The sequence below is a fragment of the Gymnogyps californianus genome, chromosome 4, assembly GCF_018139145.2.
Source record: "Gymnogyps californianus isolate 813 chromosome 4, ASM1813914v2, whole genome shotgun sequence".
NCBI lineage: Eukaryota > Metazoa > Chordata > Aves > Accipitriformes > Cathartidae > Gymnogyps > Gymnogyps californianus.
In genome coordinates, this window is record NC_059474.1 from 13,743,611 (window position 1) to 13,767,944 (window position 24,334).

General features: G+C 36.8%; 1 protein-coding gene across 1 annotated transcript in view; it reads left to right on the forward strand.

The window, feature by feature from the left end:
- Nucleotides 1-4,486: 4,486 nt before the first annotated feature.
- Nucleotides 4,487-24,334, forward strand: part of JAKMIP1 (janus kinase and microtubule interacting protein 1) — a 110,566-nt gene continuing 90,718 nt past the window's right edge. The window contains exons 1-2 of the mRNA XM_050895653.1: nt 4,487-4,544; nt 18,523-18,797. Of these exons, the coding sequence (XP_050751610.1) occupies nt 18,669-18,797 (129 nt within the window). The 5' untranslated portion in view covers nt 4,487-4,544; nt 18,523-18,668. The remainder of the gene's footprint in view (nt 4,545-18,522; nt 18,798-24,334) is intronic.

Here is a 24,334-nt window from a genome sequence, read left to right on the forward strand (position 1 = left end):
GATTTTTTTTCTTTCTCCATTAAATATTGCCTAGATGGCTGTCTTTATAGAACAAATAAACTGATAAATTATTCCCTGCGGATTTTGTTTTTAAGCCACTAACAACAGAATTGACTCGGTAACCTTAAACAAACCACTAGAAATGAGTGCAATACTTCCCAGCAAAGGAAATCATTTAGGAGTTACTTTTTTGAGACTGGTACCGTTGGATGCAAACCTGATGTATTTTATGTGAATTACAGCTTTTTGTGAAGACTTGAACCATGTACATGGTAATAGATATATCCATCATGTTTCAGTGCTGTTCAGACAGGGTATCTTGTCTGGCTTCCAGCTCTCTTGCCCAAAAGACAGGGAGTTTGATTGGTTCTGTCGTGTCTGCCAGCCCTCTGCTTTGGAGACCCCGGCATGGCCATGTCTGCATTAGACTTTGCTCAAATTTGTTTGCCTTGTCTGAATCACTTTTACTTAATCACTGACTTACACTTTAACACAAAGGGCATACTATGAGAAGATTTGTTACTGAGGAGACTTTACTCTCTTTTCTGTACTCCACAGTGTAAATAAAGGTACTGTCATAGGTGTTTAGAGACTCCAGGGAAACTGAGGTAGATGATACTTATTAAGGAACTTGACTTTCTTCTAGTCATTAAGCTTTCAGAATGCTGTTTTCCATAAAGATATCTCCATAAAGATCATTTTATTTCTGTAAACAGATTTTTCTGTGCATGGGAAATATCAATCCAAACTAACATGTAGCGCATATCAACAAAAATTTGAATGCTTCTGTTGTTTCCCCTTGTGATCAAAATATGTTGAAATATTATCAAGAAATCTGAAGTGAAACAATATCAAGGCTTCGTGCATCTCTTTTGATTGTTTTCTTTCAGAGAGGAAATTGTCATCATTATCTTTGCTGTACAGGAGAGTTATACACAGACAGAAGAACAGAATTCAGGTTTTCTGAAATTCAGTCGTGTCCTCTTTTCAACAGGACACATGATAACTTCCTTATGTTGGTATATGTTTGGTATTTATAAAGATCCATGGCAATGGTCAATCTGTATGTGACGATTCACAGGTGGCCACCATGACAATTTAAGCCTGTAGTCCAAAACCAAGTAACTCGTGTTGAAATGGAATAGAAATTTAGTGTTAACTACACTGAGTTAACAGTCTGGATTGACCTCATCTAATTGTCAAGTAGTTTAGCAGCTTTCATCCTGCTTTCATTGAGGACCATCTAGCAAAGAAGACCATGAATTAGACTCTGCATATGTGTTCTTAACAGAAAGAAGATGCCACACTTGTAATTTTGCATGATATCTTATTCTGCTGCATTTTGTTACCCTGTGTAAATATTTTTTTCATTGCATTGCTACCGTCAAAGCTGTTAATCAAATCTGATTTGGGTTAAGTCTCTTTTCTTTTGTTTCACAGATGATGTCACTAATATTGCTCAAAAATCCCTCCTTGCTGATGAAAAAGAGAACGTGCCAACAGGACTAGGAGTTGTGGTGTGGAAAGTCCCAGTACAAGCATCCCTAGTGACTTAGCTACTGGTGCTGCTCAGTCTTGACCTCTTTAAGTTAAAATTGAACACAACTGCCTCAGAAACCTGTGGACAAGAGAAAGGTACTGTGCATTGCCAGCATGTTGGTTGGGTAGCAAGAGAATAAATCATCATACAGATATGATGTTATCAGTTTATTAGAGACAATATCATTTGAAGCTTCAAGTTTGAAATTCTTTTTTGTACTGAGATAGACTTTAAACCCAACCAGATTTTGCAGGCAGTAAAATAAACTAAATCTGTACTAAGTTTTTGTCTTTGCTTGAATATGGTTCTCTTTACATAGAGACTTTCTGTGTTCAGTGAATAAATTTCTTGATGATATGAACATTTTCTTACTCATGATTTTTCTTTATTAATTTTGTAAGGCATTTCCCCCCACCCCCTGCCCATGGCATCTAAAATATGCAGTACAGAATGTTGCTCAGTGTCTTATGTTTATCATATGCTTGCTAACTTGACCACTGTCTTACTTCAGCTATACCTGTCACCATTAATAAAGAAGAAAGGCTTTAATTGCTTTGGTCTCAGTTGGATGCTAAGCTTCTTTGACGGACTTTCCCAACCTTCTGTTGACTTTTATGTGTTTAGAGCATGCACATGTCTGGGTATTCAGAAGGCAGCTATATATGCTATGCATAAAAAACCACCACAGTATTTTGGTTGCTTCAAGGACCATCTACTATATGGGGAAAAGTAGCGGTTTCCTCCTATTGGAGAAGTATGGTAAGGATGACAGTTTAACACAGTGCCTAATTCCTGGCTTTTTCATCTTGTGGTAGTCCTGCAGTGGAACTGCAGTGATGATGCAGTTACTAGAATTAGAACTATTAGGAGAACTGGGCAGCCCCCACTCTGTGTAACTGTCCTTACTGCAGCAAAATGCCATTGGCCCTTAGAAATGATATTTTTATCTAGAAAGATGTTGCAAATATAATCGAGGTCTGTCAGAAAACTGTAATGCAGAAAGAAAAGGAAGGCAGCAGTAACCCAGGAAATATCCTTTTCCGGTGGGTATTTTGCAGTTCACATACTGAAATTATTGCCTCTTTGCTGCTCACGAACATTGCCATTATGTTTGGTATAGTGCATAGTGAACACTTACTTTTCATTTCTGAATGGAAAGGTAAAGTATGACCCTAAGTAAGGCAAGTGCTATGGGAAATGACAGCTGTAGAGTGCATGATCATTACTGAAAAATTCACAAAGAAGGAAAGAGTAAAGTAAAAAATGTAGGGTACAGAACATGCCTTATGGCCTGTCTGGGTAGTAATTGCTTGTCTTCTGTGACACTCAAATGCAGCTAATAGTTCATTAATATCTTTGATTTTAATGCTTCAGAGAATTTCATTGTGGTGCAGTCATTATAAAGCAACGTATAAAGAGTGAAAAAATATGTCTAAAATAATTCGGTGTTCATTAATGTAAGTGACTTTTGCTATAGAGAATAATTATGATAGCTAAATTTGTTTTGGGGGCAACAGATAAACTAACGTGACCCTAAATTCTCTCTTCTGTAATTGGGAGGGCAGTTCAACATTTATTTCTGACTGGGTTTAACTCTTTATGGTAAATGCATGAGAAACTTCAGTCACAGATGTATCTAAAGAAATAATCTTCATATCTACTTAATAACAGAAAGTAGATGATGCTGATTTTGAAAAGAATTACAATGCTGAACTCTAAAACCAGCTGTTTAATATTATAACTTGGCTTTCTGCTAAGGTGAATGTGTTTTGATTTTTAAATCTCAAAGGAATGCTATTTAAAGATTTATTTTTTTTCCCCGGTTGTCCTTTAGTCTGTCCTCTTCCTGTACATCCAAACAGTTGAACATAGATTAACAAATTGATTTAGACTTAATATTTTATTTAGCTGACTCTGTATAATGAAAATTAAACGCTTAAAACATGAGAGAGTATTCAACAACTAATGTATTTTGGTAAGTGATTTTGTCGTGCAAATTATCCACAAGGAGACTTCCTATGAGTTGGGAATAGGAAGATCTGGGAATAGGAAAAGCTTATGGAAATCTGAGCAGAGGCATTTCATCCTCTGGATTGCTTATGCACATTTGCTCAATGCTACAGGAAAAAACCCTCCCTATTTGGTCCCTATTTGTCTTATTTGATTAGTCATATTTCTTGCATATCAGTGTCTTATTTGTTTGGCTAGACTGTTTCTGATATCTCCAAACTATCTCCTCAGAATGGCAGTGTAAACACAAACATTCGTGCAGGACCAGTTCTATTACATCGTGCAGCTATGTGCTAGCACTTTGCTTTAGAGAAAGACTGGCTGCTTCTGTGAAAAACTAGGATTGCTGCAATGTGTTGGGTATAGGGCCAGGCACATTTTTTAAAATGACTCTTTCTTTGTTTTGCTGACTGATCGTGAAATCAGCCAAAATAGATATTTTTCCCTCTCTTTAAATTGATGTAAATTAAATTTAGATAAACTTTGGTATTACTCACATATTTCCATTTTTTTCTTAACATCCTTTGAACAACCCATCTGTGCTGACCAATCCTCTGTACAAATATTACGTATGTTCCCTGCCATGTGATTACGATCCATTACTCTTCAAACACAGAAAAGAAGTGCTATAACATGCTTGTGTCTGAATAGTTTCTCTTACTTGCAAATAGAACAAGGTAGTACATTTGGGTAGCTGATAGCTGTAGAGCTGCTGGCGGAATTCCCACACACGTTTTAACGTTAGATAAGTCTGTGGCTGGTAATGGTCATGTTGAGATAAGATAGGTAATGTTTCACTTAGTCATCTAAAAGTACTCCTCTATGTGTTGCATGTTTGCAAGAGGTGTTAAAAAGAAAACTAAGCAAACTTTTCTGACACCTTGGAAAGGTCTCATATATATATGACTTGCTGTCCGATAACAAGCATAACAGATCTTCAGTCTATTATGAAGCTCCTTGTATATTCATAAATGAGTGCAAATGGAAAAAGAAGGTATGAACCGTGAGAAACCTATAGCCTACATGGTATGCATTCAATAAATAGTAGTGAGAGACCATGAAGTTGGCAGTTTTGACAGTTCTTTAGGATATACTGTCCTTGTAATACCTGCTGCTTTTTCTTGCTAAATAGGCACTCTCGTGGTTGTGGTTGTCTTTCTAGCTTTTTGTTTTTCTCAGCTCTTCCATTCAATTAATTTGTAACTTCAATAGCTCTGAATGATATGAGTATTAAATAGCTTTGATAATGTGATTTCATTATGGCAATATATGTGTGGGGGAAAAAAAGGCATTTTATGCACAGCATTGTATAAATATTGATTTCCAGGAGAATAGTTTTGAAGGACACTGATTATCTCAACACCTGAAACTTATCCTTTCTGAATGAAACCCATCCTGTGCACATCACACATACTATATTTATACATATTTATGTTCAGTATATTATGAGGATCTTTGTATTACAAGTAGTCTTAAGCAAAAACATATTTTAAAATGTGCCTTTATGTGTTTCCGTATTGTAACCAGCTTGGACAATAACAATCGATTTCAGGTTGCTCAGTAGCTCAGTACTGCGGTTCTGCAATCAAGTACTCTAGGGTGGCATAATGTATTATTTTGAGGAAACTGCTTTCTATCAGACTTTTGTTTAATTCATGGAGACCTTTCTGCTCTTTTTCTGCCTTGTGTGATCTTTTTGCACATCCTATATTTTACATAAAATCTGGAGTCAGTGAGCCTGAAAAATGTTACATACTGAAACACTTCCATCTCCCAGCTGAGTTTACTTTTTATTTAGTATGGACTGTGTTCTGTGTTTGTGTCAAAAACTAAACTTTAACACAAACTAGAAAGTCTACCTCAAGTTTGTTTGAAAAGTTACTTCAGATGTGAACGTATTAAGTAGAATCACATTTATTAACATTTCCTGTTCAAAAATGTATTAGTAGCTCTTGTGTGTGTTGGTTATAGCAGGAAACAGAAATGAGGAAAGCAAAATGTGGGGAAGAATGAATGTCTCACAGGACCATACCTGTGAGTATAGAAACCGAATCGAATAAAACAGAGCATCAGCCCAGCAATGCTAGTTAGCAAACACAACCCACCACAATGAAGAAAAAAGCCCTTTCTAGTGAACACACTCTTTTGGGTCTGGATGGAGCTGACTAGCATAAATATACTTAATGACTGCAGAATTGACCAACAGAGTTCTGATTTGTGTTGAAAAATTGCTTGCTCATCAGAGATGTTAATTTGAAGGTACAGTATTAGCATAGGATACTAGATGGTGTCATTTTCAGGTATTCTCCTAAGTTCTGTTTTATTCACTTTCTGTAAGTATTTTGATCTTGAAGAAATACATTTTGTCAGCTATGAAGTCTGAAACTTATTTCACTGATTGAATCTCTGTGATCCTCTTTACCTGAATTATTTTTAGGTGTTGAGCCACTGTTTAGAGGTTGTATCCAAACTAACAAACGGATGTATTAAGCACTTATTCTCTAGAAAAAACATCATGTTATCAAAATCAGAAGTTTTACTGGCTACTGAAAATCTATCACATGTTTATCATTACAGTGCCCTGCCCTGGGGACAGTACTGGTTCATGATCCAGGAAGAATTCTCTCTATTTACACTTCAGGAAAGGGAGATAAGAGAGGCTGACAATTCAAGTTTGTTAAAGAGTGTGACAGACTAGTATGTCTGAGAAAGATTCCTGTGTAGACAGAATGATGGGTTTTGTAGGTGTGCTCTGAAGTCAGGACCATCAGGGATGCAAATCTGTGTTTAGTCCTGAAGATGACCAAGATGGAAAACATTGAGGGGTGGAGGGGATCAGAATTAATTAAATCGTTTGAATAGGAGAAAAGTTTAAATTTGATTAGTTGGCAACCCCTGAACACAGGGCTGTGCAGGCTTGATAAGCGTCTTTGACACAACCCTGCTAGCCTGTGCACTACTACTTGCTATTAAAATCAAAGTAAAAGTCTGGGGGAGGGAAATAAATTCTGTTTGATTTATGTGAAATCTAGCTTAAAATTAAGAAATGCAAAGGGGAACCAGGTGAGGGAATACACTGAGATGTAAATGACAAGTTTCCAATCTGTAGCAGAGACATTTCTGTTGCTTCCTTGAGGAGCTTGCACTTCTGTATTGAGGAAATACTTTATTGCCTTCTGGTTGTTTCAGACAAGAGGTGGAAAGGGATGCAAAAAAATTACAGTACTACTGTGTTTCTGAGACTTAACCTGGTATTGTTTTGCCTTTAGGATCAGTTGCAGTTTATTCTGTCTGTTCAACAGTGGTGGTTTAATATTTCTGTGCTTTTCAGGAAACTGTGGAAAGCTGACTTCCCATCTTTCTCAAGTAAAAGAACTTGTGTTAAACTGCTAGCAAGAGTGCCGTTGTAACAATTTCCTGCACAAGCATAATTTTATATTTCCCCTGCCTTACATTTAGTGATCTATATATGAATGTTTTTTTAAAGTTAATAAAAGTCAATGAAAGAGGAGGAGTGGGGAAAAGGGGTTATATTGCTGGTGGAGAGCAGTTTCCAGGTGTGCTGGATGTTATTACAACCCAAGAAAAAAGAGGAGTTTGGTAGAGGAAGGGAGGTGGAGAGTATTTGGGCATTTCAATCAACTTCCAACGATCAATCTAAGATTTAAAAGTGTCTAGTCAAGACATGAAAAGAAACCCATTACCTAGCTATTTACTGGTGAAGACCTGCATATCTCAAAGGAAACACCTAGTAATTTCCTATCCTTAATCCTTTACAACATTTGGGAAGTGTTAGTGAGGATCTTTATGATTTGATGTTTCCAGACTTCTACTGCTAAAAAAGACCCAAACCCAGTATATGTTTGTAGCATAGCCATTTGAATTTGTATTCTCTGGGAAGGAGAAGAACATGGTCACACTTAAGAGCTCCCGGTTTTCACATTGTTCACTGAAACAGGCAGCATTTCGGTATTTTTCCTTTCCTGTATAAGGGCAGTGTATGCAGGTAACAGCTAAGTCTTGATTTGTGTGTAACTTTCAGATTTCGTCTCACCCTTATTTTTTCTTCTTCCTTTTCTGATACGCACTTCTCTTCCTTTCCTTTCTTCTATCTTTGAGAACTGGTGTTTGTGAGGGAAGAGCAGACAAACAGCAGATAGGACTCTTATTTAGGCTAGTGATAAGAAGTGGGCTACATCACTGAGAAGATTAGCTCTCTTTCTTCCTTTATTAGAGCCTTCTTAAGCAGGCTCCATTCTGGTAGTCCGGTCCCCAGGGTTTATGCCTTCCACACACCCCCTTCCCCCCCCCTTCCTGTTTTGGAAACAGCTAGTTAAAGTTTTGCTAGTATAGCTTTGCTATTTAAGAGGTGAAAAATTGCAGTGTTACTGCCATAGCTGTGCTAACCTTAACGTTAAAGCAAAATCTTATTCAGAGATTCACCTAAAGTTTAGGGAGATGATGTGTGATGTGGAAAGAATAGTTCTTTTGACCATACCTATTTCCATATTTTTCCACTGGGTCTTCATTAAGACTAAGTGTGCCTGTAAAGTCACTGCCAGCTCCCTAACTTTTGAGGCTTCCCTCTGCCACCTCTTTTAGGGGATGAGGTGGGGAGAGGGACAGAAAAGATCAATTCATAGCAGGAATTATATGAATATATTTTTACACAACTGGACGCAAAGTTAGGATTGCTACTGTATCCTATTTACATGATAATGCAACTTGAATAAAGATTTTTGTCGGTGGTCAAAGATGATTTACAGAATCATTTAGACCTTGCAGAGAACAGCCTTCTTTGCAGGCACCATGGGAAGAAGGAGGCTGTGTTCATAAGGAATGAAGCATAAACATCTTTCATTCAACCACAGGGACTCCTGTAAGCTTTAGGTGACACGTCTTAGCCTCAACTTTATGTAAAACACTGTACCGTCTTCATGGTCTGCTCTCTGAAACGGTATACTGAAATGAAAACTTGATTTCCCAATGAAGGAAAAATGTTATATAGGTAAAAGGGATAAGGATGTTTTCCTCAGAGTGAACAATAAATCACTTTTTAGTTCCCCTAAATGACCAAAACAGCCTGCCTATGACAGCGTTCAGCAGTTTGAGATACACTGCTAGCAATGCTGTGCCCCCCATAAGTTGGATACCCCTATAAGATGGGTGCGCAACTTGCTTACTAGAAAGCTCAAAATTGTGTGTACAAGTAATCTCTGTTCTGTGTCTAACCATTCTTTCAAATTTAGGAAGCTTTATTTCCATATATATATATTTGTGTGTATTGATTAATTTCTGAACTTCAGAATACTTTGGGACAGTCTAATCTGGGCGGCAGTCAGTCTCGTAGTCTGTAGTGGCTTGTCACAGAGTAATTCTGGAGTTTTTTATTTATATCTAATTGCATGTTTCTCTCTTTTTAAGCTGAATTATGACTGAATGTGTCTTTGTTTTTTAACATTCTGAGGGATGCTATCCTTAAAATTATGCTTTTGATACATGTATATGGATAAAAGTGTTTTCTGCAAGTCTTCATGTCTACCACATTCAACTCTAAGCATCTTCAGAAAGCACATTCATACTTCTGGTGGCCAACTTGCCAACAACCTTTCCAACAAGCCTGGCACGGTTTGAATCAAATTTGCTGGCAGTTACCAGAAGGGTATTTTATTGGTAGTCTTCTCACGCTGGTAAGGCCTTTTCAGTTTGTGGATATTGGAGGATGGTTACACAAAGAAAGTCTTTAGTTCACAAAGTTTCTCCTCTGTGCTTTTCTTGTGCATTGCCGTGCTTGTCTCTGTCCTGTTTAAGCTGAGAAAGAAATGAAAGTTTGTCTCCAGGCTCTTGCTGTGTTAGTATCTAGCTGTGCATTTTACTGGCTGTAGTTTTGAGCTGCTGCACTGCTCCCTTTCGGAATTTAGAGAATTGACAGAGGAAAGAAGCTCTTGTCTGGCTGAAATACCCAGTTTAAATATTTTATCCCAGGTGGTGCAGCTGCATCAGCCAGTCATCAGGGTGACTTAAACTCTGTTCACTCCAATGAACATTCACTGAAATATCAATACTTGAAATGCCAATGTTAGCTGGCTGATTATCAGAGCACTGTTATGAGGAAGTTAACAAATCTTGTGAGGGACTTGCAGTTTTGTGGGACACTAAATTTGATGATTCCTGCCAACTAACAATTGTAAACTCTTGCTAGGTTCTCATAAGCCTCATTTCTCATAACCCCTATTCAGTCTTTCATGTTTTAATATTGTCCTCAGAATATCTTTCTGAGGTAGGCAAGTGTAATACCTGTTTTACTGAGAGATTAAGTGATTTGTTCAAGGTCGTACAAGGAATCTGTGACAGAACCAAAGATTGAACCAAAATCCATCAAGCCTTAGCCCATGTGTTGCCCATAAAATAATCTCTATTATTATGATTATTATCCAGTTAGATTTGAAATTAGATTTGAATGTGGGGTGTCTTAGTTCAAGAACATTGAAGTTGAGCAGGAGTCCTTGATAAAGCAACCAAACGTAAATTTGAGGTCCTAAATTCCCGAGTGCAGGTAGATACTTTTTGGAGATTCTGTGACTCTTCAAAATTTAAGCAACAGCACTGCCAGCTCTGTAGTGTATATATTTATTTTGACCTCAGGAACCAAGGAACTTGGCTTTAAAAGCAGATCATGATAGCATCTTTGGAAAAAATAAAGCATGTTCTTTTATCAGAAGAACATTTGTCAGAATAGGCCAACATCTTCATTTTGGCTAAGAGTCCTGATTTTAATGAGAAGATTTGTCGAAGTTGAGCTGCCTCTTGGTAGCTGAGCAAGTTTTGTCATTAACCTGCTCAGTGTTATAACTCTCTTTATTGTGCTGGCTGATATGTTTGTGCTGCTCTGCACATAGCTGTGTAATTCTTCTGCGATGGAGCAGTAAGATGGGAATATGGGCTGGCTGGCACAATACGAGGTAGCTTGCAGGTTTAGTAAAGGTGATTAATTGTACACAATAATTATTCAGATCAGAGATAGAGGAATCAAATCATGCCACCTCTGTTTGCTTCACTGTTCAGCTGGTAACTAGATCACATCCAGACATGCCTTTTCTCCTTACAGCTACTTGACCTCTCAAGTCTATCCTGTTGATTTACAAAGTAATAAAGTAAATATTCAACATTCAGTAAAGTGTTAGACTACCCCAGTTTTTCTCCCACTGAGGGTCCACCTCTCTCTTGAGTCATCAAATTGGGAATCTGAACCTCTTTCCCCAAGCCTGTCAGTTGTCTTGCACATTTTATACACAGCTGTCATCCCTGAATTTTTCATTTTTCCAGTTTCAGGTTTTAACTATTCTAGCCCTTTACAATAAAAATAATAATAATGATGGTTTAAAAAAAAATCCAAAGGAACCTTCCTGCAAAAATCAGGTAAATAACTAAACAAAAGCGGTCCAATATAATCCAAAAGCCTAAATTTGACAGGATGATTAATCTATGGGGTGTCAGTGACAGTGAATAAAGATATTAGAATCTGTCTCTGTATTTGCCATTTCTCTAGCCCTAATTGGGAAATGCTACAACTTGCCCTTTCTTCCTGCTCCTGTTTTTGCTCTTAAATACTATGCTTTAAAAGGAGTGCTGCTCTTCAGTGAAAGCCCAGGGATCTCCCTGCATCACACCCAGGGTACAATCAGAAGGGTCAGAGTTGTGCTAGACAGCAGGCATCGTCAGGTCTCCTATGTGTGCTCAAAAGAAAGGAATTGGCACAGACATCAGAGGAACAGCTCTGCCTAGAGCTGCCTCTCTGAGGCTGCAGTTAACCCAGCACCCTAAAGGGCTCTAACTCTGTAACAGAGCTGAGTTTGGCAGGTTGTGGAGGGAGGGCTTTGTTTTATTATTTTAGTTGCATTAGAACTTTGCCTTTTGTGCTAATGTCTTTTTTATTTTATTTGTCACCGGACTGCTGTTTGTAGCAGTTTGTCTTTTAATATGGGTAGTAGGGTGATTTCAATGATTAATCCATGAAACAGTGCTACAAGTGAAATTGCATAAATATTTATAAAGAATGATCATTCACTGAAGCCAATGCATTTTTTTTTAATTTACTTTAAAGGTCTGGGATCAAACTCATAACTTTTTGAGAAGAGATTCAAATCAAGGTTTCCATAACTCCTGGTATATTAAAGTGTTGTGTAGTGCAGAAAGGGAGTTGCAGAGTGCATCTGCATAGGGTCTTGAAGGGCCCAGCTGAGCTGAAGAAGGTATGTGGCAACAGCAGTTTGGAGGAGATCTGGTTCACTTCCTCTCCTAGGGGGGCTGTAGTGGAGTCAATGCTTTCCACCACTTTTCTGCATGAAGACTGTGTCATATTGTATTGTAAGGCAGCTGTGCTGCTCACTGGGCACTACGTAGATGTCTCCAGCCAAGCGGTGGTGTTGTGCAAACACATTCATTGTGCATATTTGCCTCTGCTTTTTGTTCCCATCCCATTATGTAAATTTGTTATTTTGATTGTTCTCTGCTGTTCCAGTAGCTTTGACCTGAGCAGTTGTAGCAATTTGAGTAGATTATCAATTTCAGGATATCAGATAGGGGTCTCATATCTGAGGTTAGCATTTTTGCACTCAAAAGATTGCATTTCTGTTGCCACTTGGCAGTGGAATGGCAGTGACAATTGTCTGTAGTCACAGTAAATAGTCCATTTGAAGTTACATTTTTGAACTGGTCCTTCAGTGGCCCCCCAAAATAATCTATAAAATCAGAGGCCTGTTGTTCCTTTAAGTCCTTTTCCATCATGTAACTATTCTGTGGTTCCTGTTCTAAATGGCTTGCAAGGATTGTTGAAGATACTGTCCCTTCTGTAAATAGCTTTAACACAGATTTTTAAAAAAGTGTATACATAATAAATTCAAATTAATCTTGGTGACTAAATGCATTTGTGATTACTTCCCTTCCCTCTGCCTTGTCCTCTTCAACTCAAACATTCCCTTTTACTGCATATTAACTTGTGATAATTTCTTGTAAATTAAGAGCTAGCTTTTTTTTGGATTGGCTGCTTATGTCCTTTGACTAGAATGAGGCCATTAATATACTGGATGCTATCCAATGGCCTGCAGTAGTACCAATCAAAAATAATTATTCAGTGTTATATGGTTGTCTGTAGTAGGTACACATATGTTTGAGGGTGTGTATAGGGTTTAAATGAGTTTGATAGACTTCGGGTTTTTTTGGTTGTGGGGTTTTTTTGTGGCATGCAGTGACTTGGAAACGTATTTTAGTTGCATGTGTTTTAACAGATGCATACATGACACAGGCAACCAGTTAACTGAAGTGAAAATGAATACATTGGTGAAATTCATTCTGAAACTTGCCAAACTAGTTCTGTTAACTGCTCTGTGAGGACCTGGAAGGCAGTGATTTGTGATGGGATGTTAAAACATGGGTACTGATTCCTGGGTGCAATGGGAATTTTCTGAAAGACTGTGGAGATACAGAATCTCAGCAGATCACCTTTCCTGAGGTGCCACTGGAAAAAGTAATGGAAGTAATTACTATCCTTGGCAGAAGAGCTAACTGACTTACAAATACTATGCTCATCCACAGAGTATCACCTGCTGTGAAACCTTCTGAGTGAGGTGTCATAAAAGCCTAACTCATGCTACACTGGAATCTCTACCAAGCAAAGAAGTTACCTCTGTTCAACTGTGCTCGACAGGATTACGTTACTATGAGCTCTTTCTGCAAAACAATAGTTAAAAATAGTTAGAGATTCCTGGTCATTGCTTTCCATATAGTTTGGACCTATAGGTATATTGTTATTAAAACAAGAATGGCTCAGGACTGTAGGCTGTGAATCTGCAAAAATGAATGTGGAGCTGTTAGTTAACAATAAAGATGTTCTTGTTTTTATCCACCAAAAAAATCACAAGTGGCACTTACAAAAGTATTCCACTCTAAGGAAACTCTATATTTCCGTAAGTGGGATAGGATTTAAAATAACCCTCAAAAGCTCTACTGTTATAGAAATAGATCTATCTCTGTAGGTAGGTAATGAATGGGTATCTAAAATGTGACTAGTCTACAATATACTTAGAAAATTATTCTGATAATTTGTATTTATATTTTTTGGCTGGGCAAAGTATTATTTTATATCCGGTAGAGGTGCTTTTGCTTTTATCCACTCAGTCACATTTTGTTACATAGAACTGAGAATTGAAGCAGGAGATGTAGGTCATCTGAACCTTGTGAGAAATGCGCCTTGGGCATTGGGAGCTATGAACGTTGTCTTTCCCATACAGTCACTGGTTGATTATGACTGGTTTTTAAACTATAACATAGGTGAACTGCCAGTTCCTTCTGAAGTTAACATTGTACCTCTGTCCACTGCATTTACCGTTGTCAGGTGCTAGAATAATTAAATTTATTTTAAACTTATATTCAGAATTGTGCTGTACTGAGAGTACTTATGTCTCATGTTCACAAGCATGATAAGGGTTATGGGTAGCCCATAGTAGGCTCTGCAGTACTATAAGAGAAAGGTTGAAGTAAAATGAAAAAACACTATTTAAGTGGACGCAAGTGTCTAGATGAAGAAGCTTTTTCCCCCCCCCATGCCTGTGTTTTTGCTTGGTGTTTCAACTGAGATGACTCATTAACAACTTCACCTTCCAGAAATCATGTTGAAGCTGAATAATGTCATTCAAGTCTGAATCAAGGCTGGAATGCTGAATTTTGGATGACACCATTTAGTAAATTCTTCTTGTTACCATGTTATTTTATCCATATTTATTACTTGAGTTTATGGGTGTACTTACTATTCCTCTTGATGACTGTTTATTACTGTAAGACTCACTCTCTAAAGATATAACCCTCCACTTATTTTTGTGTATTCAGTACAGAATCATGTTTAAAGACTTGCATTTCTTTAAGTGGAGTTATTTTTCACCAGAAACTATTAAGTTCCTTCTTTTCTTACTCTTAAGTAATCAAAATTCTTTGATTTTTTGCAGTAAGTAATTTTTCTTTTTTTACTGTTATGTTTTATTGATATTTAGTATCTAGAAACATCATATAGCAATTCATGACTTAGTTCTAGGCCTTTCTTGCTAAAACTAGGGAAGAGATTGAGGTAGTGATAAAGTACATCCTTTAAATCTGTAAAGCAAATAGAAGAGAAATTGGAAGTTAGGATTGGAACACTGTTCAGCTGATTGGTTTTCCAGGTACCTTAGAAATATAATGGATTTCCTAAAAACACAAATAGAGTAATAATTTGTTAGTCATGTTAAATATTTTGATCTCTCACATGCCAATCCCCCAAACTGTTGAACAGTTGATTCAGATCCAATCAAGTTTATTTCTTTTGTTGTTGTTCTTTTTCTTGAATTACAAGTGCCTCTATATCTGTCAAGTAAAGTGAGCCATTTGGTATATTCCAAAGACTGCTGAAAAGGTGACTTGTGATTTAGAATCCATTATTCTTTCCTATCCTTTTTCTTTGTGAAATATAAAATATATTCAAATGATCATAAGGTTTGCAATAAGTGCATAGAACTCACAGTGCAGGAAGTGGCTATTTTTATTCATGGAGTGATTGTGGGACTGTATTGTGGTGGCTTCATGAACTTGCCTCTCAACTGACATATGGTGAGTTAATAAATAGGTTGTTGGTTGAAGCTTCTGAGCCAGTAAAGTTAAATTTTGTCAGAGTAGAATATTTCTTCCTTCTTTTTTCTCAGTGTGTTTACAAGTTTAACTTTTTTTTTTTTTTAATCCTGACCTTTGTCCAAACAGTAAATGTGGGTAGTCCACTAGAAGGGAATCTAGGCACTCACTGGTTCTAACCCTTTCATTCGGGAATCAAGATGCATGCTCTTCTGCTGTAGCCCTTGTGTGTCTGGGCTTTGTGCTTCTAGGCTTTGTGCCTCTCTGAGTGTATAGAGAGGCTTTGTGTTGCCATAGTTCCTGCTTTTGAAATAGATGATAGGCTGGAAGATGTATCTAGGGAAGAGTAAAAATGGAAATGTTTCTATGCCCACCAATGCAGGTTGATGGGTTGTTTTGGGTTATGGGGTTTTTTTTTGTTTTTTTTGTTTGGTTTGGTTTTTTTTCTTAATGCCTGTAAGAGAAGAGGGTGATTTTTCTCCAGGTTCTGGGTCTAAGCTTTTATTTTACCTGAAAGGTACAATTTTTAACTGTTGCAAGTTACAGGAAAAAGATTGAGAACAATGTTTTGAGAGTCCCATTTTTTTAAATTCTAAAGAGTACTTCAAAGAGTAGTGCTGAACTCTTTATTTTTAAAGCTAATTTAAGTGCTAAATGTAATTTGAACAGCTTTAAATAATGCATATTATATTTAGACTCCCACATTTTCAAAGGTAGACAACAGCATTATTCTGGTACCTTACTGTACGACTTGATTTGTTAGAGGGTTTGAGTGATGGTGACTCTGGGATAGAATATGAACTCTGCAGTCATTGAGAGTTTTACAAGTCCAGGACTTCAGAGACAGGCCATCCCCTGAAGTGCATAAATATAAGTTTAGATGTTCATATTGAATAGTCTAGTATCTTCACAATATGCTTGGGAACATGGTACAGTCAGGAGAGGTTATTGTTACTGAACAAAATATACGTGGTAATTTCAAAACACTCCACATTTCAAATCTCTTTTTCGGTTCTCTGGATGTCATGTATATCCACATCAAGCACAGTTACCTCACTTTCTTGTTTTACTGATGGAGAAGCGAACATGTCTATCACTTAAATGTTCTTTATTCCAAACTGCAATTGAGATGGGGAGGGGGGGATCTAATGAGGTTAAAATTCATGTAGCCAGGCCAGTGATGGATGCTTTTGGTTTCCTTAACTTAGTTAATCATGTACTGAATTAAATCATGTATAATCTGGATGCATCAGGAATTTTGTTTTAGTAAGGATTTCAGTAATAATTCCTCAGTAGTATCTGAATACCCTAGATAGCCTTTGAGGTAAAGAATAATTCATTTCCCCTTCCACCGTTCTAAATGTTGTGGAATTATTATAGATTGGATTTGCACATCTATGTTATTTTAGATTTTATTTACAAATTGACCAGGGAAATAACACTAGCAACTGATTTTTAATTCAAATTTTCCATACAGTTAAGGATTTTGGATGAAATACATTGATTATATATCATATATATGTCTTTAGTTTTAGTATTTAGCATCATAGAAACTCCATAGATTAATAGCATGAAATTCCTTTACTAAGAACAATAATTCCTCAAGTTTCTTCTATTCACTGAAGAGTTCTTTGTTTCAAGTTACTGTAAGAATATTGCTAATCTGTATTTCTTGAATCAACAATTATGTGTAAAATCACAGTAGCACCAGTGTTTATTTGTTTTGTAAGGTAGGTTTGATACATAAATAAAATCAAAAATTAACTCAATTTCTTGTTTTTTCATAAATTATGTATTAAAAATGCTCACTATAATGAATTTAAGGAACAGATTAAATTGTATTGCATAGGATAAATCGATAGATTATTAAGTTTGGAAGGGAAGACATCTGATATTACAAAGCAAAACAATGATTTCACTTAAATTACTTTAGCAAATAATTGGTATAGTTGTACTTTTTTCAGTTGCTTTTTATAAATGAAAGAACTCCATGGGAATATTGTCAAACAGACTGAGACTTGGTGTCCTGAGTTCTGTTCACATTTCGTCTGATTTGACTTGTCATTTTGAGCAAGATATTTAACTCCTTGGTTTCTGTTTACCAGTCCTTAAAGAGGAGAATAAAACTTATGTATTTAGTTGAACTCACCAAATGGTGTTTGTCTGTACGCACCTGAGGTATTAGTTGTTAACCCTTTAGAAAGTATGTATGTGCTAAAGAATGCATGTGATTTTCATTCTAACACAATTTCTAAAATAACTCCCAGGCAGAAGTAGGTTGGAAAGAGCAATCTATTGTTTGAAGGCAATTTGGTAGCAATTTTCTTGGAAATATAATACTCCAGGAATGTAGTTCAGTATTAAAGTAGGAACCTCTCTGCTTTGTCAGCAATTTAATGACAAAAATTATGTGGATATTTCAAATGAGCAGAGGGCATGGGTTTGGAAGCTAATTCACCATTGGTAGCAGTTGTTGCTCAGTTTGTTCTTGTGGAGCACCAGGTTATTCTTAGAGGTGAGCAGAGAGGAAAAAAAGCTGCAGATTAAGCTTCTATAACTACTGATGAAGCAAACTAATCGTGGGATTTCCTAATTATTGGAATTAGGGTTCTTTGTCTGCTATTGACACTCTCCTTGAATATTACATGAAGCTGATTTAAATAATTGAATACTTTTTAAGCTTAGAGGCATGCTGGGGAATGAAAATGAAGTTAAATACCTTCATGTTTTGATTAGAGCATTTCAAACAGTATCAAGTCTGAACATAAGCAGTTGATATACATGACATTTTTAAGAAGTAATTTAAAAATGTTTTTCCAGTTTTGTGATACCTCTTCCATATAGCTTGATGCTGTGAGACTCAGTGATAATTATGAATAACACAATTATGAATTATAACTCATACATTACGGTGAGGAGTGCTTTCTTCTTACTATGGGAAATAAACTATTCCCACTGAAACACCACCAGCCTCAGTTAATTTATGGTTATCCCTGTGCCTCTTGGGAATCCTGAGCATGGACCAAGTCAGGGCTTGAATAAAATATGATTTCTGTTTATATGCTGTATTCATCATAACTGTAAAGAGTTTTGTTTCTGCGGACATCAGATTACAGTGGATAGGGTTGAGATAAGATGATGAAATATTGTGTAACTTCTTCTTTTCTGATCTATTTCTTTCAAAGTCTAGTACACTATGCAATATAGTATATAATACAAGGAAGTTCAGTGTGCTTTAAAATTGGATGTTAAGTCTGATGTTTGATTCTGCTCAATGCTGTAGCCTGATTCTGTTCCCACTACTTTGTTTCTTCCAGGACATGAGAGAGTGCTCCCATGATGGCAGAGATTTGTGTGAAAAATTTTGTTGAACACTACATGACTCTTAAATGCTAAAAGCAGAAGGCAATAGCTGGTAGCTCAGTGTGGAGCAAAAATTTTATTTTAAACTTCAAAAATAATTATGTCAAAGAAAAGTCGTGCCAAGGGAGAGAAGTCCGACATGGAGACTGAAGCCCTGCAAGCTGCTAATGAGGAGCTACGAACTAAACTAACCAACATCCAGATAGAATTTCAGCAAGAAAAAAGCAAGGTATTTGTCTGTCTATATTTTGTGATCATTCTTCTTAAAAGTAGCGCTGTTAGAAACCAGCAGAGCTTGAATCTCAAACTAATTCACTACTAAAATGCATTAGCCTTAAAAGAAAAACGTGACAAAGAAGTGAAATCAGAAAAACCACTGATGAACTGAAGTTGGTGCCAACTATTTTAAATAATGTGCAAAAGGAAGTAAATATCCCCAAACAGCCAGCCACTGGAATTTGCAGTCACAGCGATACAAATGGCACTAGCTTTGTGTGACTTAAAGGCAACAAGGGAGTTTTGTATTTGATCTTAGCACTGAAAACTGTATGTTGTAAAAAGTAGTGTCTTCACAGTTAAACATCAGCACCATATTCAAAGCATGTCACTTTAAATGCCTATGGAGAATGTAAATTAACTGAAAATCATCTGTGTAGGCGTCCTGCTTTGATTTGCTGAGGTTATGTGTGCCATTGCTCTGAGCTGTTCAATGATGCATCCAATAATGAAACAGATCCATCAATATTTGTCTATTTAGCACATGTTCAACAGGTATTTGAGTAATCGGGAGAACACCTAGGAGAAATTGCTCATTCATGAAGTACATATATATTTATAAAGATTAGCATTTACTTTTATATATCTCTGTAGCAGTTTAAAATATGGACAAGTCAATAAGGTTATTTCTATTCTATTAGTTTATTAATCGCAATTTGTGCATTTGACTTTGCACAAGACAGTCCTGGAGATGGATCCATGTGGAGATGGATTTATCTGTGTTTGTTTGGTGATATTGTAGTTGCAAGAGTCTGAAGGACTTACCAGTGGAAGAAGTATGGACTGAAAACATGTGTTCACTTTATATAACATAGCTTTGTTCTAGCCTTGTTTCTTTACATCTGTGTAAAATTTGGAACACCTCAATAATAATATTCCTGCATGTTCTAGTTTCTTTAACAGCCTTGTGTGATATTCAGCTTTGAATGGTCTTATTTTTCATATTTTAATTAAAAAAGCAAACAAAAAAACCCCTACAAATATAATCTTCAGAATTTATTTCTTACAGAGGAAAAAGAAACAATAAGCCTTAATTCTTGTTTGACTGATACAATAGGTTCAGTAAATATCAGCCAACTAAATTTGTGTTGCCTTGGAAATTGTTCTTGTTCGCAGTCTAAAGCAAGAAGTCCTATTTCTTAAGGGTCAGCAGTATTGATGAGTGAACAGAAAAGTCAGATTTTTTTGCTATTAGCTTTCTCATCCAACTTCTCCCACTCTTGTTTGGTATAATAAGAATAAATTATAAACCAAGAGTGGCACAAACTACTTCTGCTTCTTAAAATCACACACCATGAAATTTACTAGTGGCTGATACCCTCTAAAATTGAATTTACCAGTTGATAAATTTTATTATTTCACTGTCATTTTTAGTGTCTCAGTGCTTCTGTTTGGAAAGAGACTTGTGAGCTGATGGTACATTACATTTACATTAGTAAATTTTTCTTTTTAGTTATTTTGTCTTATTTCCTATTTTGTTCTGTATCACTTTTTATGTAGACATACAGATGTGAATTTTATTACCATCTTTTAATTGCATTAAAAAGAGCACATAATTATAAAGTTATCATATACCTTGGACAGAAGAAGGAATGAATTTTGAGTGTTTAAATTACTCAGATTCTAAAAAAATCTACAAAAAGATTACGCGAACCCTAAGGAGAGTTTAGCCCTGATATGCTTCCAGGTTTGATGCTTTACCTGTAATAGTGTCAAGTTTAACTCTGATTCAATTAAGAATAAAATGTGGCTACAAGACCATGACAGCTGTAGGAACATTTCCTATAACTAGCCTGCTTATTTACCTATATCCAGTCTGGTAAGTGTTACTTCAGTTTGGTTACCTGTTCATCTTTCTACAGTTTGAGAATTTCATATTTTCTGGAGTATTGAGGTTGTTAAAGGAGACACATCTGTGTATTGTGCACATACATGTGCAGAGAAATGAGTGGGCTCACACACGTAATGTGTAGGTGAGTATGAAAGAGGAAATTACAGCCGGAGTGCTCCAAAATCCTACTAAATATACAGTGCAGTCCATAGTAAATTCTGCAGCATGTTGGAGTGCATTTCTGGGAGGATGGAGGGGAAGAGGTCTTCAGCCTCTTTCCCACATCTTTGCTGTGGTGTTTGCTCTAAATCATTTAACTGGAATTGAGCCGTGTAGTTTATTTCCCACCGTCAGGGCAACAGCCTACTCTGTCTGTGCAGCAGTTATATAGGATGCCTTGACTGACAAGATGAGTAAATTAAAGCCATAGAGATTTTTCCTCTTTAGACTGTAGCTTAAAAATGAGTAACAAAACCAACAGAAATTATGGCTTAGTATCAGAAAAGTAAAACCACTGTGCCTAGAGAATTCTAAATAAATTAGATGGCTTTATTGGCACAGAGGTAAGAGGGAATGTATTGAAGCTGCTAGAGAGACAGCTCTGTGGCCTGTAGGACATAAACTCTATTAGGAAAGGTAACAAACTCTTGTGGGGCCAATTAATTTAATTTAATTCTCCTAAGCTATTTTGTCCCTCACGTATATGCATATATTAATGATTCATCTGAGGAAGAACCTTCTAATTGATGAGAGACATCACAAATGGAAATTAGTCTTAATGCACTTCTGCCTGCAAAATACTGGTTTCTTTGAAATAAAATTTTACGCAAGGGACGTCCAAAACTTCATGCATATTTTCCCAGTTCATTTTGTTTCATTTGTTGTTGAGCCATTTAAAGAAATTTCTCCTGTAAAATTGTTCCCTTCCATGCTTATGCAATACCTGATCCAAAATTGATATGTTTGCAGTTCTTTGAATATGCATCATTGTGGATCTTGCTGGTTGTGTTTTGGGCCTCTGGCGTGTGAGCAGCTGGATTCATTTATATTGCCAAAGGGGTGAAGCAAAAGTTGTGGCCCTGCCTTAGTTCCCTTTTACTGCCTTTTGTTTTGGGAACACTTGTTTGATGTGTTTGGGCAGCCTGTTGATATGTAGTGTGTCCTCCTGGCATTGTAGATTTGCTGCCATCTATGGAGAGCCTGCAGAAGGAAATGCATGAAGTGAACAAGGGCTCACATACTGCCCTCTCTCTGCTAGTGGAAATGTTTGGTTGGAAGACATCCAAAATTTGGGTATCAAGCAACAACAAGAGTTGACCGAAGCACAAAAATTATACTTGTTTTAACATGAATGGAGGCAGGACTTGCTCTAGCTGAACCTTAAAGTCTGGTGCAGGAAGCACAAGGAGCTGCAGTGAATGAGCATGGTCTTGGCAGTCAGAGTCAAGAAAATGTGAATCAGCTCAGTCGTTTTATAAACGCCTATGCTGAGATCCATGAATATTCAGGAACAAGTATTACAAAGTACCTATTCCTACTGAGATGGTTAGTCCATCCAGTCTCTTCTATTAGAAGATAGTCTTCCAATACTTTGGGTAATATTTCCTTCTTGATAGCAAGGTGTTATAGTGTTTGCTGTCACTATTGCTCCGTCTTCATCTGTCAAACATTGGACAGTAAGTAAAAAAGTTATTAAGAATAAATGTGGCAGTGTTACTTCAATCAGAATTCAAAATTATTAAATGAGTGAATATGCTAGACATGATAATGCAGTTTCTAACCCCAGTAAAACAGATACAGGAGAGGAGTGAGACATCAATAAACAGATATTAAGCAACAATTATCATTAATTTGGAAGAATCAACAAGAAAGTATGATAATTAAACCTTTTAGATGGTATCATGTTGGAAGAGGTCGACAGAAGACACAGTGGAAGAGATCCTAAAGAAGTCTGATGTTACAATGTGATCTACAGGAAAATTCAACTCAGAACTACAGTAGGGCCTTTAAAATTAATGTATCTTATCAAATTATATATCTAAACTATTTAAATCTGGAATAAAAGGACAATCACTGGGTCTTCAGAAGTTTCTAGGGGATCCACATATAGCACAGGGAAAAGAGATAAGTTTCGTGTATGCAGATATGAACAGAAACGCATTTTCTGTGATCCTTTGATATTGTTACATAATCTTGAGAGTTTAGGTTAAAAGATGATCAGAAGTGGAAACGCTTGAGGCAAAAAAGACTGCAGTAGATGTGGTGCCTTGATTTTTTTCTTTATTATTTTTAAAGAGGTTTTTTTTTTGTTTATTTGTTACTGGAAATGGGCATACAAGAAGAGGATATTTATGAAAGTGATCAGAATAAAGAGTCAACACAGGAGGTTTTTTGCTGTGGAGAAGGAACAATGAGTAAGATCATAGATAAACGAAGCAAGCAGTAGAGGCAGATGGACTGGAAAAATGGTGACTGAGTGTACTGGTTTTGGCTGGGATAGAATTAAGTTTCTTCATAGTAGCTTGTATGGGGCTGTGTTTTGGATTTGTGTTGAAAACAGCGTTGATAACACACTTATGTTTTAGTCACTGCTGAGCAGTGCTGACACAGAGTCAAGGCCTTTTCTGCTCCTCATGCCGTGCTGCCAGCGAGTAGGCTGGGGGTGTAGAAGAAGTTGGGAGGAGACACAGTTGGGACAGCTGACCCCAACTGACCAAAGGGATATTCCATACCATATAATGTCATGCTCAGCAATAAAACTGGGGCGGGAGGTTGGCCGGGGGGCCGCTGCTCAGGAACTGGCTGGGCATCAGTCGGTTGGTGGTGAGCAATTGTTTTTCATTTGCATCACTTGTCTTTCTTGGGTTTTATTTTCCTCTCTCTTTATTTTTTATTCGCTTTTCCTTATAATTTTAAAAAATTATTATTATTTCTTTTTAATTATTAAACTTTTTTTATCTCAACCCATGAGTTTCTTTCTCACTCTTACCCTTCCAATTCTTCCCCCACCCCACTGGGGGGAGGTGGAGTGAGTGAGCGGTTGTGTGGTGCTTAGTTGCTGGCTGGGGTTAAACCACGTAACTGAGCAGTGAGTACAAGTTCCATCAAAGCGACATCTGATATGGTGGAGTCATGTCTGACTGCTGCTTCTGCCACTTCTAAGCTCTTATTAGAGGAGAAGGAGATTTGGAGAAGTGGTTGCCTGAAAGCAGAAACAAGGCAAAACAGGTTGGATTCTTGGACAACTGGAAGTGATAAAAGCTACATTCAGAAGATGCAATATGATGCTGTAATTGGGAAAGAAGCCAGGGAATTTCCTAGGCTGTGGACTGATGTGACCACTTGTCACCACCAATAAAAAGATGAAATCAGGCCTGCAAGTTCTCCAGAAGTCTTTCACTATCTTCCTTAAGTTTGAAAGATCTACAGTTGCAAGTTTAATACTCCACAGAAAAGTTATCATATCCTAAAAAGTACAGATTTTTAGCATGTTTTTCCCCTGAAATAGTTTAAGTTTTCTTCATTTTAGCACAGAGGTCTTGCAATCCAGTTGATGGAGAATTTATCCTTGACACGTGGAATCAGTTAAAATAATTATCAATCTTTCATGTTGAGCATCTTAATCTTTTTGTTCTGACACTAGCCTGTTCCACAGTAAT